The sequence below is a fragment of the Fringilla coelebs genome, assembly GCF_963513975.1.
Source record: "Fringilla coelebs genome assembly, chromosome: 5".
In the NCBI taxonomy this organism is placed as follows: Eukaryota; Metazoa; Chordata; class Aves; order Passeriformes; family Fringillidae; genus Fringilla; species Fringilla coelebs.
This window is the reverse complement of record NC_140033.1, coordinates 47386543-47404015: the sequence shown is the minus strand read 5'-3', so window position 1 is coordinate 47404015 and position 17473 is coordinate 47386543. Positions and strand designations below refer to the sequence as shown.

At 44.7% G+C, this 17473-nt stretch overlaps 1 protein-coding gene across 1 annotated transcript in view; it reads left to right on the top strand.

Annotated features, from left to right (window-relative positions):
- The window catches only part of GRIN2B (glutamate ionotropic receptor NMDA type subunit 2B), a gene marked incomplete at both ends in the record, with an annotated part of 168147 nt that extends 157724 nt beyond the window's left edge, over positions 1 to 10423 (top strand). Inside the window, 4 exons of the mRNA XM_084205528.1 lie at positions 1416 to 1576; positions 4477 to 4664; positions 6473 to 6711; positions 8516 to 10423. Of these exons, the coding sequence (XP_084061654.1) occupies positions 1416 to 1576; positions 4477 to 4664; positions 6473 to 6711; positions 8516 to 10423 (2496 nt within the window). The remainder of the gene's footprint in view (positions 1 to 1415; positions 1577 to 4476; positions 4665 to 6472; positions 6712 to 8515) is intronic.
- Between the last annotated feature and the right edge of the window lie 7050 nt (positions 10424 to 17473).

The following is a 17473-nucleotide window of genomic DNA, read 5'->3' as shown; positions in this document are numbered from 1 at the left end:
GTTGGTGATGCACTAACCTGAGTTCAGAAAAACAGCTCCAATGTTTTTTATTGGCTTAAAGCAGTAGGATATGTGTTCCCTCTCCCACACTCCCATGCAAGTTAGCCCACCTTGCCTTCCAAACTGGAGAGATGAGTTGGCTGGTGCACAGAAACAGGTGAACAGTGTGTTCATCTATCCACAGACCCAGCTCCTAGCTGTCCTCATGGCTGAGATGGGAGCGAGATACGCTGCTCTAGGGGCTCTGGCCTCCTCAGTCGAGCTGACCAAGCTCCAAAATGGCTTTAAGTAGAGCTCAAGAACAAGGCTCATCTGCACGTGTTTTAAGCTAGAGCTGTGTGTGGATTGCAGCCCTGTGGAAGGTGGCAGTGCATGACTGCACGTATTCATGAGCCAGGTGCACTCCTGCTGGTAAATGGTTTTGGTCTGACCATTAGCCTGTTGCCAGCGTGCTTCTCAGGATCATAGAAATACACAGTCACAGTTGGGAGTCAAGAAATAACACCAGGCAAGCTACTGCTTGAAATATCCAGAGAGGAGGAGGCTTCCTTCCACTTAACCTACCTTTGCATCTTTTTCTTTACTGCTTATTCAGTTCCTGGTTTATAGTTTTGTGCTCCTTCTCATCTCCTGCTTCTGGGGGTTTTAAGCAGTCTTGATAATTGACAGTCTAAATTTTACTCCTCCTGAAATCCCAGAGAGCATTGATTATGACTTGAGTTAAGCAAGTGGCATATAAAATCTCACAGGCTTGCAGCCGTGGGGAATGATATGATGAATGTATTTCTTGCGAGCAGCAAAAGCTTTGGAGTGTTCTGCCAGCTCTGTTCTGGGCATCAAAAGTAACTAGTAAATTGCAGCCACTAACAGCATTTTATTTGGGACATTTGCCCAAAACTTTGAAAGCTAATAATTTGTTTGGTGAAGTGGGTGTGAGGTGTGCTGAGAGGCATCTCTCCTCATTAATTACTTTTCTACCTCTGTCAGGACCAGGAAGTGTAAAGGCATCCACAGAGCTGAAAAAGATACTTCTTAGGAACTAAATGACAGTTTGTGGATAAAAAGCACATCACATAGATTTTATTGGAAACCGTTTCTTGACTGTGTTCCAGCACCACTGTTACATTTTCCCTTTCCTTTTTGCTTTTATCTAACCTTCTATTTAATCTCTGATCACTGACTATTTCATGCACTTAATCCAGAGTAGAAAAAAAGAACAGCTCGCTCAGATTTACTTCTTGTTTCTTAGGCATTAATAGGAGATATTCATGTTTGAAAACAATAAAATATCTTTTCAATTATGTTTTCTACATGATAGTAAAATAAAATCAGATCAACTGTCTGATGTTCTCCCAACCAGATGACTGCTTCCATCTGAAAGACTGTGAGACATATTCCTTTTTCTGTCTCTTCAGTTCCAGAAACCAAACGACTTCTCGCCCCCTTTCCGCTTCGGGACGGTTCCCAACGGCAGCACGGAAAGGAACATCCGCAACAACTACCCTGAAATGCACAGCTACATGGTGAAGTTCAACCAGAGGGGCGTGGACGATGCGCTCTTCTCGCTGAAGACTGGGTGAGGCTTTCTCACATGCTTACTCACCACAGAAACCTGACTTTTTGCATGCTTGTCTGGAAGATTTACTTTTTAGGACTGAAAAATGAGCCTCTGTTATCATTCCATGGTTAAAAGTATAGCCAGACCACACGTAGCACAGTAGCACAGGAGAGTGACTCTGTGGTTCTTTTTGCCACGTTTTTCTATTGGCAGCTGTATAAAAGTTTCTGGTTTTGCTGTGTTTATGAGAATTTAGAAACAAAAAGAGAAAGAGGACCTACTGTATCCCTGTGTACATAATCCATGCGTGTATTGGTCCCAAAGACCTTGCTTCATCAAGATGTTTCATGCTGATGGTTTTTATGCATACAGAAGAAAAGCTCAAAGGTCCCTATGGACAAAGTTTTTTTTGGAGCATTTATATTGTCATCTGGAAATTCCTTTGTTTTCCCTCCTTCTGTGTATAAAAGATTATGTTAATCAGGAAGCTGTCAGACTAATCCCACCCCAGTGTATCACCAGCTAATGCAATATAATGGAAGGTAGGTTTGAAGCAAATAGTTCGGAAGTAGCCTACTCTCTGGAATATTTTAGTATCAAGGGCTAAACAAAACATTATTTGAGTAATATGGAAGTATAAAAAATGTAAGCGTTTCCTTGGGTAATTTTGGAGACATGGGAAAAATCGTTAGCAAAAAGCATGCTTGGATAGCTCATCCTTTGCAGATTCACTGCAAAGGACCTAACTCAAAATGGCATTTTGCAAGCCTCTGTCCTTTGTAATTAAAGACCTGCTCTAAGAACTGACTATTTTGGTTGTCAGAGCCCAGCAACAGTGAATAAAAAACGTTTTTGCTTATACTCATGTTGCACTCTTAGGAGAAAGTTCATTTCAAAGCACGAATTAAGATGCTTAGCCAATTTAATTTCTAGATTGACTGAATATTCCTAAACCTGCTTGCCAGGTTCAGAGGCCCACAGCCCATTACAAATGGCTGTACCATCGTTGGATATCATCCTGGGAAGGTACATTTGCCAGGATAGTCATCATTCAGGAAATAAATATGCACTGTCCTGGAAATACATGGATGAGATAGAGGTCATCACTTGTGATAGCTGTCATCCTGGCTTCATATTCACCCTTGGACAGTCTTTCTCACAGATAAGCACTTGAACTGAGTTAATTGCCATACTGTAAATATATGTGCAGGAAGTTGATTGTAAACATAGTACATGAGAGAGAATGTGCAACTGGAAGATCTTAGGTCATTTATCAGAAAATGTTTCATTTCAGATCTAGTGGGAGGATTTACTCATCAGCTGTCTTTGGGTTGGTGGAAGATGCAGCCTCCTGAGACTGACCCCCACATCCAAAGCAATTTGTTGCAGTGTGAAAAGTCTCCCATCCGGACATTGAGCTCTCTATATAGTCCATAATAGCGATTTCTCTGTGTTGAAACAGAATTTTTGTTGTGATTTTCAGCTGAAAATTCTTTAACAAAGACCAATTCAACAGGATAAACTATAAAGCTGCTCTCGTGGCCAGCTGACATTGGTAAAGATGTGGTAGTACTTTTCACAGTAACTGAGGGGTTAAACATAATGTCCTGACTATTTTATTTGAAAAAAATTTCATTTTTCTCAGCTAAGATATTGGATATTGGAGAAAATATTCTCCTTACTTCAATCCCTACTTTGCTATCTAATATTGATATATTTTATAAGGCATTTTAGATTCTTTTGAGATGAAAGGCAGTAGAGAAATATAAGCTATTCTTAAGGATATAGATCCCCTTGACTTCCTCTTCATTCATCTTTATCTTGCAGTATGTGTGTATTCCAAATTTCCTTTAAGATCAGAAATGACGATTAGCAGATAGTCAGAAAGAAAGAGACAATCCTCATCTATAATAACCCAGATTCACCTGTAAGACAGCTTTAGGCTTAGATTTTTATTTAACTGTGGTGAAAATGAAGAAGACACCTGAAGGATGGGATACCATCCAGAGGGACCTGGACAGGCTCAAGAAGTGGGCAGACGGGGATTTAATGAGATTTAACAAGCCCCAGCGCAAGGTGCTGCACCTGAGTTGGGGCAACCCCTGGTATCAGCATCAGCTGGGGGATGAAGGGATCAAGGGCAGCCTTGCCAAGAAGGACTTGGGAGTGCAGGTGGACAAGAGGCTGGACGTGACCCAGCCATGTGCACTCAGCCCAGAAAGCCAGTTGTATCCTGGGCTGCATCCAAAGGAGTGTGGGCAGTAAGGATGAAGGAGGGGATTCTGCCCCTTCGCTCTGCTCTGGTGAGACCCCACCTGCAGTGCTGCATCCGGCTCTGGGGTCCTCTGCACAAAAAAGGACATGGACCTGTTGGAGCAAGTCCAGAGGAAGCCACAAGATGATTAAAAGGATAGAGCACATTTCCTTACAAGGAAAGGCTGAGAGAATTGGGGTTGTTCAGAAGAGAAGACTTTAGGGTGATTTTCCTGATGGGAACCTACAAGAGAGCTGGAGAGAAACTTTTTATTAATGCATGTAGTGACAGGACAAGGGGGAATGGTTTCAATCTGAAAGATTAGATATTAGGAAAAAAAATCTTTTGCATGATGGTGGTGAGGCACTTTACCGTGAGGAGATGAAGTTGTGGATGTCCCATCCCTAGGAGTGTTTGGGGCCAGGCTGGATAGGGCTCTGAGCGACCTCGTCTAATGGAAGGCGTTCCTGCCCATGTCATGGGGGTTGGTACTAGGTGGTCTTTAAGATCCTTTCCAACCCAAACTTTTCTGTCATTCTACATGACATATTGCAGTCCATCTTAAAGAGGTTGATTTCTTTCTTAGCTACCTAAAACCACCTTTGATTTCATGCAGATGTTATGTTTTCTGTATTATACCCTCTTGTTTCTTGCCTCTGTGCAGGAAGTTGGATGCTTTCATTTATGATGCAGCAGTGCTAAACTACATGGCTGGCAGAGATGAAGGCTGCAAGCTGGTGACGATTGGGAGTGGGAAAGTGTTTGCCTCCACTGGCTATGGCATTGCCATCCAGAAGGACTCAGGCTGGAAGCGCCAGGTTGATCTTGCGATTCTACAGCTTTTTGGAGACGGTAAGTGACAAGAAAAAGATGTGCTGGAATTTTCCTAAGAAATACTGAGTTTTTCCTGTAAGAAATGGAAGTTTCTAGCTCTGGTGCTTCAGATGTGAGTTGAGAACGTGGAATTATTAATGGGGTTTTTTTAGAGGCAACACACACAAAAATGCAAGAATGTCACTCTTTTCTTGTTATTGATGCAGGGTAGCAGTATCATCAAAAGCCTTTAGTGCCAAAAGCACTAAAGTTTTCATAGAACAAGATCAGATGTGTGTTTGAAAAATATCTTATGTGAAAAATATCTTGTAAAAACAAGAACTCTGGTGTGAATTTTTCACTAGTTTTGAGGTTTTGCCGTGACCAAACCCACTAATTATACTGGACTGTCTGTGGTTATTCCATACTTTATAGCTCTAGACAGGATCAATTCATGCAGAGTTTACTGAATTAAAAGAGAAATATTTCTGGATAAAAGAGCCAGATCAAATTTTCCAAAACCTAACTCCCCCCCAAAAAAAACCCAACCCAAAACAAAACAAGAAAAACTTGAGATTCAGAAGCATATTTTGGAATGAGGTTTTAATTAGAACGTTATAGTTTCATAGTTTGCCTCTTAATTTACAGAGAAAATGCTAGTATTAACAAAAGCTTCATGGAAAAATAAATTCCTTCTTAGCAAGTATTTTCCTGTCTTTCCATTTCACATTACATTTTACTGTGTCCTTTTTTTATGAATAAATAAAATTCACAGGTTATTTTATTTATAAGTTTTCTTTTTCTCCCCTGAAATCTGAAAATAACATATGCTACTATAAATATGGAAAGAACATAACTTGGACATACTTGAGAAAATTGGCCGCCTGACAGATAGATTGTTCTGTTTCTTAAAAAGCCTAGTATGTATTATTTTAGAGAAGGACATGAGTTCTCCACAAAGCTTCAAAGACTCTGTTATGGCACTACTTACATGTACGCATTTTTTTCCCCCTGCCACTGGACCGGAGATTGAAAATGTAAAAAATGAACTTTTCTAACAACATGATACAATTTGTCATCCTGCAAAATTGGTTTGTTCTGAATGTCCCAATATGTGTGCGTGTGGAAGTGCTTACCTCTCTCTCACCCCTCATGAAAGCACCATAATGGTAGTAAGTGGTGTATGAAATTAGAGTTCAGAACATTTGCTCATAGCTGATACAAATTAGTAAAATTTTTGATTGGTCAAAGCCCTTGTAAGTGTTGAATTTGGACAAAACTGAAGGGAAGAAAAACAAGTAAAAATACTCAAATGTTTTTTGGAACATTGCACCTGGTTTAAATGAGCTATGGATATGATGGAAACAAAAATTGATTGAAAACAATCAATATTTTGATTCCAAGTTAGAAACACACAATGAACAAAAATACAATCTTTTCATCTAGAAGTGATTGATTTTGGTCTACCACTAACAGTCACTAATTTTTCCCTTCATTGACCTAATGAAAGTGGAAGTTTGTGAGGCCATGTCTTCAGTCATGTGGTGGGGAACTGTTTCAGGATCTCAGTGTAAACATCCAGCAAGTATCATTATCATAGCTGTGTCCTGTGGTACAGCTTGTCATGGCTAATATCAGGCTTTGGAAAAATCCTTGACTTTCCTGTGACGAATGGCACATCAGAAGGGCAGTCAGGATATTTTAGGGATGTCGTAGATGTGGAAAAAGAGTGTGGAGACTGGAAATTAAGTTTGATCAGCTTCTTGCTTTAAGTCTGCCCCAGTTTGAGCTCTTTAGCCATTGCAGGATTATCTAACCTGTTTCTTTCCTCCTGTCTGTCATTCTAGGGGAGATGGAGGAGCTGGAAGCTCTCTGGCTCACTGGCATTTGTCACAACGAGAAGAATGAGGTTATGAGCAGCCAGCTGGATATAGATAACATGGCAGGTGTCTTCTACATGTTGGGAGCAGCCATGGCCCTCAGTCTCATCACCTTCATCTGTGAGCATCTCTTCTACTGGCAATTCCGCCACTGCTTCATGGGTGTCTGCTCTGGCAAGCCTGGTGTGGTCTTCTCCATCAGCAGGGTGAGTGCCAGTAACTGTCAGGGATGAACAGAGGCTTTATTCAGACAGTCCTAGGTACTGGAGGTGGGAATATCCACCAAGACTGTCTAATACACAGGTAGCAGTCTTTGCACTGTCAATGTTGCAAAAACATGTTAGCTTTTTTTCTGTGACATCTCTGGTCTCTGCTGGATTATGGTAGAGGAAATGGAAATTTCACATGGAGATGAAAACCCGGGAAAAGATAAGTTAACTGTTACTGTTTGCTCCTCCAAAGTGAGTTGTGAGTTGTAATCAAGTAATGATGGGTGGCATGATTAGAAATTCAGGAGTTTTACATTGTCCTCTAAATTACAGCTTTTCAGCTGACCTTTTGTTAACTAGAAGTGTGCCTTCATTGACAGTCAGAAGTCCTTAACTGAAAGGCATGCCCTGAACTATGCAGAAATCTTTTTACAGAGGATGACCACATAAACTTAGCAATTGCTTTATGCAAATCTGCCTTAGGGTACAACATTTACATTTAAAACAGATTCTAGCTATTTCTGAGTCATCTTCTACTATTAGTGTTGCTAGCAGTATCCCATTTGGAGCTTTATTTTCCTTCTTTCAAGCCACTGGCCCATTCTCCTGATCCATTCTGAAGTGAGGTCAAACCTTGGCATTTTTTAGCTCAGCATCTGATGTAGCAGAAGTTACTTTGATTGTACAAGGAGTATATAATTGCTGCATAACATATTGAAGAGAAATGACAAAGCCTTTTGAATGCAAGGGCACAGCCTCTCTTCTATATTGTTAGTTTCTAATGTGGTTTAGTCTGGAGATGAGATGGGGCATTGTGTTTGGTGACCCTAAGCTAAGAATAGATTATTTCATTCTGTGGTTATCTCTTAGACCTGGGCCAGGTTGGTGAAAGGTCTGAAAAGTGTTAATCATCTGCTAGCTGCTGAGAAACCATGATAACATGATGTGATGGTGTCCATTTCACCATTGACATTAATTATCAGGCGCCATTTGGCAGGTCAGGGAATAAAGGAGCCCCTTTTGTTCTGTTCCTAGGGATAGCCCTGGCAAACAGTCATGGGTGAAATGAGCTTGTGGAGAATGTGGAGAAATTGGGCCCTTCTGTTGTCTGATTTGAGGTTGAATAGAGGACTTCTGCTTTCAGGGGTGTCAATTTAGAGCCTGTTATCCTGTTAAATTTAACAGAATGCACTTAAGAATTCTATTGTACCTCAGTCAACCACACGCAAAATACCTAAATACCTATCCTAGAGTTCTGCTCTTTCTCTGTTTCCTTTTCTAACCTGTACTGGTGATAAAGGTAGCTAAGTTTATGACAAATGAAGCTGTTCCCTTTTAAGATAGTTCCTGTCTCGTTGATTCACTGATGCCCAGATGATTTTCAGGGCTCAAAACAGACTTTCGTCCTCTCATCCAAACAGAATCATTTGTCTTGATTCTTTTATTCCCAAGGATATCATTGTCCCCATTTGTAATTCTGTGTTATACCTACTAGATTTGACTAACTCTTACAGATGCAAGCAGGCATTCCTGCATCCTGGAGATACAACTTGAAACAAAGCAGAGGAAGAGGAATGGAGGGAAAAGAAAAATGTGAGGGTCAAGAAAGAGGGTCAAACCAGCAAGGGTTGGTAGAGCAGATCTGATTTCATTTGATTTGATTGTGCTTCATGATGGAAGGCTGATAGGCCCTACTATCCTGAAGGAACAGAGTCTTGATGCACAGGGTGCTTCCCAGTTTAGGTCCCCCTCTGTGTATCCTTTGCAGGACCGCTCACCTCCTTTCTTTTTCTCATTTCAGGGTATCTACAGCTGCATCCACGGCGTGGCCATTGAAGAGCGCCAGTCAGCAATGAACTCCCCCACAGCAACTATGAACAACACCCATTCCAACATCCTCCGCCTGCTTCGGACAGCCAAGAACATGGCCAACCTGTCAGGGGTCAACGGCTCACCGCAGAGTGCCCTGGACTTTATCCGCCGCGAGTCATCCGTCTACGATATCTCTGAGCACCGCCGCAGCTTCACCCACTCGGACTGCAAGTCCTACAACAACCCCCCCTGCGAGGAGAACCTCTTTAGTGACTACATTAGTGAGGTGGAAAGGACCTTTGGCAACCTCCAGCTGAAGGACAGCAATGTGTATCAGGACCACTACCACCACCACCACCGCCCCCATAGCATTGGCAGCACCAGCTCCATCGACGGGCTCTATGACTGTGACAACCCGCCCTTCAACGCCCAGTCGCGCTCCATCGGGAAGAAGCCCTTGGACCTGGGCTTGCCCCCTGCCAAGCACAGCCAGCTGGGTGACCTTTACGGCAAGTTCTCCTTCAAGAGTGACCGCTACGGGGGCAGCGGGACCCACGACGACCTGATCCGCTCAGACGTCTCTGACATTTCCACTCACACGGTCACCTATGGCAACATTGAGGGCAATGCGGCCAAGAGGCGGAAGCAGCAGTACAAGGACAGCCTGAAGAAGCGCCCAGCCTCCGCCAAGTCCCGGAGGGAATTTGATGAGATAGAGCTGGCCTACCGCCGGCGCCCGCCCCGCTCGCCTGACCACAAGCGCTACTTCAGGGACAAGGAAGGGCTACGGGACTTCTACCTTGACCAGTTTCGGACCAAGGAGAACTCGCCGCACTGGGAACACGTGGATCTGACGGATATCTACAAGGAACGGGGAGATGAGTTTAAGCGTGACACGGGAGGAGGAGGGGGTGGGTCCTGCACTAACAGGGCCCATCACAAGCACGGCTCAGGCGAGTTTGGTGGAGGCAATGAGCACAAGCATAGCGTTGTGAGCGGGGTCCCAGCGCCGTGGGAGAAGAACCTGACCAATCTAGACTGGGAAGACCGGACCGGGGCTAATTTCTGCCGCAGTTGCCCTTCTAAGCTGCACAACTACACGCCATCAACGGTGGGGCAGAACTCCACCCGCCAGGCCTGCATCCGCTGTGAGGCTTGCAAGAAAGCGGGCAACCTGTATGACATCAGTGAGGACAACTCGCTCCAAGAGCTGGACCAGCCGCCTGCCCCTGTGCCCGTGGCCGCCAGTGCCACCTCCTCCTCCAAATATCCTCAGAGCCCTTCCAATTCTGCCTCTAAGGTGCAGAAGAAGAACCGCAACAAACTCCGCCGGCAGCACTCCTACGACACCTTTGTGGACCTGCAGAAGGATGACTCGGCCCTGGCCCCCCGCAGCGTCAGCCTCAAGGACAAGGGCCGCTTTTTGGAGGGGAGCCCCTACGCCCACATGTTTGAGATGCCAGCCAGTGAGACCACCTTTGCCAACAACAAGTCCTCAGTGCCCGCCACCAGCTACCACCACCACAACAACCCCGGCAGCAGTGGGGGCTACATGCTCAGCAAGTCGCTCTACCCCGACCGGGTCACCCAAAACCCTTTCATCCCCACTTTTGGGGATGACCAATGCTTGCTCCACGGCAGCAAATCTTATTTCTTCAGGCAGCCTGTGGTGGCAGGAGGGCCCAAAGCCAGGCCAGACTTCCGAGCCATTGTCACCACCAACAAGCCGGTGGTCTCAGCCCTCCATGGGGCTGTGCCAGCCCGTTTCCAGAAGGACATCTGTATAGGGAACCAGTCCAACCCCTGTGTGCCTAACAACAAAAACCCCAGGGCTTTCAATGGCTCCAGCAACGGGCATGTTTATGAGAAACTCTCCAGTATTGAGTCTGACGTTTGAGTGAGAGGGGAAGAGCGCGGGGAGGGACTGGGGATGTATGTGGAGCATGGGAGGGTGGGGTGGGATCAATCCCATCAGCTACTCTCCTGAGTCATCCTTAGTTTGTGGGATACTGGAGTTGTGAGTAGTGCAGCACTGGTGACAAGTGCCACCTCTTTGGTTTCCCCTCCTCCTCCTCCTTTCCCAAGCCTCCCGTTTTATCTCTTTTTCCATGTTCTCGCTCCTCCCATTCTCCTCCATTCCTGGCCATTGCACTTTACAGTGATGTCGGAGTTGGATATCCTTGCTCATGGTTTCAGGAAGCAGAGAAAAAGGCAGGGAAGGGGTGGGCTGAGGAGAAGCAGCAGTGACTTTAGTCTTCACTTCTGCTGGCTCCCAGCAGGGAAAAGCATGTGCGCACACGTCCACGTGTGTGTGTGTGACAGGAGGAGGCGGCAGCAGCAGTGTAATGGACATGCAGGAAAATATGCTTGCTCAGGCAACTGTTCCTAAAACTGCCTAGAAAAGAGTAGTGTTTGACGTGGAGAAAGTGAAGGGACAATAACAACACTAACTTGATGATGCACTTACATGTTAGGTATATTGAGGTTCTTGTTACATTATTTTGTGAAGACTATGGGGGTTTAGGGCTGAAATATATATATATATATATATTTGCGTATATGCTGAGAAATTTTACGCTAAAATTTTGAATTGTCTGCTGGGGGGTGTGGAGGGAGGGAGGGAAGATTTGTCTGCAGGTCAGGCTAGTGGTTTCACTATGGCTATTACAGCCATTGAATCTATGGCAGACCAGTGGGAGAGAGAGAAAAGAAGTAGAGTATGAGTTTGAGCCTCCCCGACTCCAGGGTTGGTTTCCCAAACTTAGGCAAAAGATGCTGGTTTGCACAGAAAGAAGAAGGATTTGAGGAAAGAGGAACAGGGTTGGTTTGTTAGCTGTGAGCTGCTCACTAGTTCTGACATTCTTCAAGGGTGGGAGCAGTATATAGTATGGGTTTGCCTATCTGTGAGTACATATGATAACTTTATACTTGAAATGTCTGTGAAGAAAGCAAAATAAACCCAGTATCCTGTGAGGTGTCTGGAGAACAAACACAGTAGAACAGAGCTTAAGAGTAGGTAAAGGTGGGGAGTTTTTTCACTGTCACTTCAGGGGACACCAAACCCATTTTGGCATTTCCTTTCAGCAAGGATGGGAGAGAAAGAGGGAGCTTAATCCTTCTGCTCTCTCTACACTTGGCCAGCAGGTTGGAACAAAAGGAATAGGGTGCCCTCTGCCAATGGTGGAAAGGAAAAAAGAAATGCCATAGAAGGGTGCGTGTGGTGGTGCTGGTGCTGGTGGACTGTTTCAATGCCTCCTTGCACATGTGAAATGGGAGGAGGGTGTATGCACCCATGGGAAATACATGTGTATATTTACTATTGAATGTACAGAGGAAGTACACAGCTTGTCTTCCTGGGAAAGGATGTGCTTGAATAAATGCCAGAGAGCACAGAAACTTGTGCTGGAGACTGAAGATGTACAAAGCTGAGATGTGCGCGTACGTGTGTGTGTGCCTCTGTGTGAAAGAGAGAGATACTAGCACAGGTGTAAAGCTGGAATAGCCTAGGGTTTCCCATCCCTGCAGTTGTAGTGACAGCTTTCCTGGTGCACTTAGTATCAATAAGAGTGTTTTTTCTTTTCATTGTATCATTTTAGATGCAAGCTAAACTAAAGGAAAAGGAGCAATGGTAGGAGTGAGAAGCTGAACACACCTTTCATATGTCATCTATCTCCTGAGGTGGGGGTGTGGACCGACCTCTCCCATCCTGAGAGATACGGCAAAGTCTCTATGGCTTATTCTGGGTCTGTCCCAGGGTCTCAATCACCATGGCTCACCAGGTGAAGGGTTGAGAGAGTCCTGTGCTGAGAGCATGCTGAGGATTGACTCCGAAGGGAGATGGCAGCCCTGTCTTTGTGAGCCACATTTCTTGAGCTGAAAGCCACCTCTCTCACATTCCTCACCACACCATGGTTGATTTTATCTTATCGTTCTCTTTTTAAGCCAACAGAAGGCCTTTTATTTATTTACCTATTTATTTTATTTATTTTTTAAGCTGAGGCAGGGGGGAGGGTGGGATTTACCTATAAAGTCAAAGTGTGTGAGGAGAGGGTGGGCAGGGTTGTTGAGGGGAATATTTTCTTATATTTCACAGAGGAAATTAAGGAGGAAAGAGGGGAAGAGTCTTTGTGATGCCACCCCCTAGTCTTTGGGGTAAGGGAACTTCTTACTCTTTCCCTCTTCTCTCATTACAAGTACAAAAAGGAAAAGAAAAGAGAAAAAAAGAAACCAAACAAATTAACAGAGCGATCTGCAATCCAGAACACATGGCAGCTTGTCAGACACCTCTGATAGCGGCCACCAAGAAGGCGTTCCTTTCTTTTGTAAATATTTCTTTTTTATTGCGTTTTTGTAAAAATTGGTGTTTCTCTTCTCGTGAATATTCAGGTCGTGGGGTGGGAGGGAGGGGAGGTTTGTTTCCGTTCTGTTTGTTTTCTATGACTTTTCAGGCTGCATTTTTGGAAGCGGTTTACGCAGGTCGAGGCCGTATGAATGAGGAAAAAAAAAAAAAAGAGAGAGAGAGAGAGAGAGAAACCCATGTGTGTTGTGTTCCCCTGAGGCCCCTTGTATTGCCCTGTCACCTTTATCTTCATGAATGGAAGACGCCGGAACGTCACTTCAAGCCTTGCCAGCAGGGTTTCATGTTTTGATGGGAACACCCCCAATTCCTTTTTGCATATAAACTCTCTGTACCAGCATCTCTCTGTGGAATTTGGGCCTCAAGGCACTACACTGTCTTGATAGTGGTGGGGTGAACCATCAAGTTGGCCACTCAGGTTGGACCATCATTTTGACATTAAGAGACTTCTCCAATGCTACTTTGGTTTAGAAATCTTGGACCTGGGAAAGCTCGTGATAATTTCTGGTATTTCCTAAGGGCTTGGGGTTGGGAAGCTTGACAGCTGACGAGGGCAGCTAATCTCTTTGGTGGTTATCTCGGTACTTTTCCGTCCCTCCCCACCTGGAACGAGGAAACCTGGAGGGTGGCTCTGCAGGGAAATTAAGCTGAAAACAAACCAAAAAGAAGTTAATGGAACTTTTTTCAAATCTCTTCTTAAAGGTTCTGATTTTTGTGTTCCGGGTTGAAAGTTGGTTCGTATTTTCTCCGAACTGGTCTGTCCCTTGTTCCACTGATCGGCAAATGATAGTTTGCCAAAATCATTATCTAGTATTCTTACTGTTGTAGCACTGTTAACACTCCGAGTGCTCTGCAAATATTAACTGTGCCACAAACCACTCAAATGAATGCTCTAGGGCAACCAGAAAAGAAGAACTGGAAATTCTGGACTGAACCACTGGTCTAACCACAGGAGTCTGGTATTTTGCCTTCTCCCATAATATATTAGGCCACGTGTCCATCAGGTTAATCCTTTCTCCTATAAGTGATCTTTTCTGGTTGCTTTGTTTATTTTAGTTCTGACAGGTCAACAAGTTTTTGGGACAGAGATGAAGGGGAAGGGGTGGGAGGGGGGAGGGTATAATTCATAATCAAGAAAATAAATCAATGATGTTATTAAACTCTGATTATATATTTAGAATTTTAGATTTGGTGTATTTTCATTGTAAGTATTCAAGTGAATCAAACAGGTAATATTAGCAGCAGGTGTTGTCTATACTAGAAAACCACCCATGTGCTGTTTATTACCTGTCCAGAAAAGAGCGGGGTTTCATACCAGAGCCTGACAAAACTCCACATCCCCTGCCTTACCATTTCTCTCTCTCTGCTGTAGAAACACCAGTACTTTCTGGGGCAGTGGCTGGGAACATTTCCTCTCTCTGAAGTTTTCTGCACACAAGAATACTGAGCAAAAACCATTGTGTCCTCTACAGTTGGTGACCTCTACTGATTATTTGCAGACAGCCTCCCAGGAAAGATTAGGCACCTTTGGCAGTGTTTCTGACATTTACCTCCTCACTTCTAGCCAGAGGCATGGCTCTCTGAAAGGTATTTTCATGAGCCATGTTCTTCTGAAGTGGTACTGGAGTGTATGTACTCAGCTGAAGGAGGATGTCTATGAAGGAGATGGAGGAAATATGCAAAAAATATCAGAAATGTGCCATACACAGTAGAAAGCAGCTGGCAGGTAGAACTTGCAGCCATGGATCTCCACATCATAAACCTTGTTGGAGTATTCACACCGGCTTTTTACTGTAGTGCAACGCAACACGGGCTGGTGTGCTAGTTCTCTGTCTCCCATCATGCCTCCCAGTGAGGGCAGTGTCAGAGCTTGCAATGTCACATCCTAAGTAGGCAAGAAAAGCTGCAGTCAGAACTTGTTGTCAGTTGAGACAATGAAGCACACCGTCCCCACCTCAACCACAGCAACAACAAAAAGTCCCATTCTCTCTGAAATCCAGCATGCATTGTCAGAACTCTCCAGGTGAGAGCCCCAGTGGGTTCAAAATGCTCAGCAATATCAAAGTATGAGCTTTGCCTGTAGGGAACTGGTACTTCAATTTCCAGCATACTGGGGGAGGAAGCTTCCTTTGTGACTTTGCAAAGGATGTGACGGAGGGGTTAAAAGTTGCCAGGATGGGCCTCTTCTTCAGCGGCGTCTGCTGATGTTGAGCTCCTCACTCAGAGAAGACACTAGCATCCATCTTGAATAGTGCCCCTTTGTACATTCAGATCAGGCTGTTGCTCACAGCACAATTGCCAGCAAAAGAGAGAGGGGGAGATAAAAAAATGAATATGATGGTGGTGACAGGTTGGAGTGATCAGAGATACCTCAGGGATCTTCATAGGCAAGTCTTTGCTTTAGAGCTTTCTATCAAATATGGCATATCCTCCCACCTCCATTGCTTATCAACAGATGGAAACAAGCCTGGGAATGCAGCCAATGATCAGACTTAGGCCTTTCACACATCCTCCACTCCAGTCAAGCAACCTTTGATGAGCCCTTCTCTTGGAGAAGGGTGGGAGGTTGCACTTCCCCACACACTTTTGGTTGCCAAAAAGAAAGAGAAAATGGAAGCAGATAAAGATCAGGAGTGTTGATGAAAGGACTTTGTGCTGACCCTCTGTGCCCTTGCTCTATGAAATTACACTTTGCCCTTTCTTCTCTATCCAAGCTAGCAAAGGGTAGGGTCCAGTTATGCTTCCTTTCTGTGGCACATGCCTGGTCACCGCAGGAGTCCCTGGGAGCTGTGTGCGAGAAAGGAAACAAATTGCTGGCAAGGAATGGGGACAGACTCCAAGCCATGATCCCCATCTGCACCCACTCTTTCCCACAAGTGCTTCCCTGCTGCTGAACACACCTGGCGTGTCCACCTGGAACACACCTACCATGCTGCTGGATGCTGCAGGTAGTTACATTGAGATAGTAACTAGTGGGACCTGATTGTTGTCCCCACAAGGGCTTATTTTCAATTTGCAGCCAAATAGATTTCCAAGCCATAGACCCTCGCTGCATTTACCTACACTTCCCTGTGGCTTCCTCTCTCCTCCCCCATCAAAGGCAAACTGGGGTGCCGAGTGTCTCACTGGCAATATGAACACTATTGTTTCATCTTCATCATGGCCCTCTGGACCTCCCTGGGGCTGACTGCAGACAAACCTGGGTGTCTGCCACTAGAACAGCAACAACGAAAAACACTTTGCAATTGGCTTTCAGTTTTTTCCTCTGTTTCTTGAGATTCCCCAAATTCCTAGCCATACCATTTGAGTGAATTCTGGCACCCTTCTGCCATTGCTGACAACAAAACTGACACAGCATAAACTTGCTTGTGTATAGAAAAAGGCAGTGAAACCATATTGCAGAGAGCAGGACTCATGTCCGCCGATGTCAAGGGTACAGTCCCCTGAGTGCTGAGGTAAAGAAGGATCTCTGTGATGTTACTAGTTCAGATCTCTTAACCTGCTGGCTTCCTGACATTAAAGGTTCACAGCAAGCACTGGTATACACTCCAACAGGTCAGAAAATAATTCCATGCTGTGGAACAGGGGTTCCTCTGGGCACGCAGACACGTACAAGACATACTGGGGAAGTGAGACATACATGAGCAAACCTGAGACAGCAAGAAGCTGTGAGGTTTGTGTACCTGTATGTACACACACACACACACACACACGACACAGAGTACATTGCAGTACACTTAATGACTCTGTCCCACAACACATTTTTGCCAAGTAGGAACAGCGTGACTTTTCCTAATGTTCTGCTGGTAGTTATTTAATTTATGTATTCACTTTGTGACTTTTACATCATCTGCTTTCTTGACTGCAGCATAACTGTGTAAATACATGTGTATATATGTACAGAAACTAGCTCAAGCAATTATATTCAGGTTGGGAAAAGGGTGGGTTTTATATCTGTACAGTATTTCCTTATTAAATAATGGCATGGGGGGGGGTTGGGAAAGTTAACTTCTAAATTGTGGTTTTATTGGTCTGTGGTGTTTGAAGTTGTTTCAGTGGTTGCTTTTGCTGGTTCGGAAAGTTTATCTGGATGTTATATGTGTGTGCCAAGAAAGGGTCCCCAGAGAGGGGAGGTTTGGGATTGGTAAGGGGTGGTGGGTAGCAGAGGGTGTTAATAATTTCCTGTAATAAAAGCCGTGTCGATTGCTAGGGACTGTTTGTGTGAGGCACAAGGCTGTTTCCTTCTCTATGTGCTTTGCTCTTTGATTACTTCCTCTTCCCTGGTCCCCATTGTCTTCTCCCTGGGATGTCAGCAGGGTACATTTGTTTCTGTGGATTGCAGGGACCTCCCTATGGGCCTTCCTCACCTGGCCAACCCTTCCTTCTCCCTCTTTTTGTGGTCTTTCCAGTACCAGTGAAAGGAGAGGGAGCATGGTCTCAGACCCTTTGTGCCACTCTTACCACTTTATTTCCTCTGCTCTTTGTCCTTCCTCTTAGCATAACCTCATTTTCAGGTGTTTTGATCTCTCCAGCAGCTTACTGCTCCATCTCCCTGGCCCCTTATCTACTTTCCCATCTTACACCAATTCT